The 2,107-nt window shown below is 39.4% G+C and overlaps 1 protein-coding gene across 1 annotated transcript in view; it reads right to left on the reverse strand.

Moving 5' to 3' along the window:
• The window catches only part of LOC109305062 (cytochrome b-c1 complex subunit 7), a 26,660-nt gene that overhangs the window by 15,412 nt on the left and 9,141 nt on the right, over positions 1 to 2,107 (reverse strand). Inside the window, exon 3 of the mRNA XM_019527963.1 lies at positions 999 to 1,165. Coding sequence (XP_019383508.1) covers positions 999 to 1,165 — 167 coding nt within the window. The remainder of the gene's footprint in view (positions 1 to 998; positions 1,166 to 2,107) is intronic.

Raw genomic sequence — 2,107 nt, forward strand, 5'->3', positions numbered from 1 at the left:
AACTTCAATGGAAGAGTGAATATTGGTACATTAAGTCAATCTGTTCTCTTTTCCCCCCCCAAAAAAAACCCAGCCCAAAAAAAAAAAAAAAAAAAAAAAGGAAAAAGATCAAATCAAGTCACAACTGTCACACTTGATTTACACAGGGTCAATCTTTAACTTAAGAAACATGGCACTGCTGTACAAAACATACAACTGTGCTGTACTAAATGCTGCATTAGCTGGTCTTAAGGGTGATGCAAATGAGAGTATTGCATGTATCACCTGCTCTACCATCATTATGCTGAAAGAGACTTAACAAAGTTACAACTGCGCAATTTTTGCAGAAACTGATTTCGGCTGGACTCTGCACTTACGGTGGGTTCACTGCAAAACAAACCAAACAATGCGTAAGGGCTTCCCACATGCTTTTCTCCTTGCCCGTAAGTTTGTTTGTTTATTTGCAGCAAACCCACAAAAAGCATGGAGCTTACTGCTTAGGAACAGCCTGAAACAGTGGCTTAGTTACCCCGATTTAGCTCAGGGAAGTCATTAATCCATACTTAACGCCTGGATTAATGACTTCCATGGGCTTAATCAGGGTAATTAAGATGTGGTTTCAGGCCATCTGGCAATCTGCAGGATTGTGGGATGTTGCAAGGGCAATGGTAGTTGAAGAAATGTCTCTGTGACCACCCACTTGTACTTGGGGGAAATAGATGGTTTTCCTAATTGTGAAACTGAAAATGTGGGAGTGACCTGTATGCAGGATCAACTTATATTAAGAACAACATAGTTTAAGGTAAGCACATATGCAGGGAATGTCCCCTCTCCCCCAAGAACTGTAGAGTTAATTGTCCGTGTCCCATTTGCTGATACCAGTAAATGAGAGTGACAGTGTAAGTACATAGCAGTAAGCAAGTTAAATGACATAAACACTTTCATGATGACAACAAATGAATGGCCAATATAAAACATACTTAAGATATTGGCAGTAACTTGTCTCTAATATCACATACCTCTTCATATTTCGTCCACTGTTCTGGAGGAAGGATTCGATGTTTCATACTCAAGTCAAGGGCTCTCTTGATGCGAAACATTCGTTCATGGTATAGCTCTGGTGGAAGCCTCTGCACTGCTAATTTCACATCTTCATCTTCATATAATGTGTCATCCCGCATTAATCCTGTAACCGTAAAATTTTACAATAACATCACTGTATTGGAGTAAACTTTGTATGATACTTTGTATTTTCATAACACTGTTCAAACACCAATACTTATTCAATATAATTTGGTTTCTCTGTAACTATTCCAGGACAAGGGCCGATTATTTGTTTATAGAACAGCTCATAAACACTGATCTCCATCTACGTATGAATTGCACAGTTCAGTTTCCAGAAAAATAAACAGAACCAGGGATTGGGGAGTGAGGGTGAAGGGGAACAAGGAAATGTCCCAATAAGGAAAGACATTTTAAAATCCATTAGGAAATAAAATCCAAAAATCCTTCCTCATGTAACATTACGCTACTTAAGAACATAAGAGTTGCCAATTACTGGGTCAGACCATAGGTCCATCTTGCTCAGTATCCCATGAGAGTGGATGCCAAAAGGGAAAATGAGCTGGGTATGACCAGGGTTTTTTACAGAGTTTCTCTCTCACTTGCAACCTCCAGCATTTAAGGTCTAGGAAGTTCTGACTCAGAGTTCTAATTCCCATACTCAATAGCTACTGATGCCTTTTTCCTCCAAGAATGTATCCAATTCCTCTTTGAATGTAGTTAAACTGTCAGCTTCCATATCTGGTGGCAATGAGTTCCACACCTGAATTACATACTGTATGAAAAAGAACTTCCTTTTGTTAGTTTAAAACTTACAACTGACTAGTTTCATTTTGTGACCCCCTAGTTCTTGTGAGAGATGGTAAGTAAGAAAATTCTTATTTACTTTGCCTTTGCCATTTTCCAAATCCTTATCATGTCCCACCTCACACATTTCTTTTCTAAATAGAACAGATCTAGCCTCTTTAGTCCCCCCTCATATGGAAGCCCCTCCATATCACTGACCATCCTTGGTGCCCTTCCCTGTACCTTTTCTGGTTCTTCAATATCCTTTTTTGGGGGGGGG

The sequence above is a fragment of the Gavialis gangeticus genome, unplaced genomic scaffold (assembly GCF_001723915.1).
Source record: "Gavialis gangeticus isolate Ggan-Ray unplaced genomic scaffold, GavGan_comp1, whole genome shotgun sequence".
In the NCBI taxonomy this organism is placed as follows: Eukaryota; Metazoa; Chordata; order Crocodylia; family Gavialidae; genus Gavialis; species Gavialis gangeticus.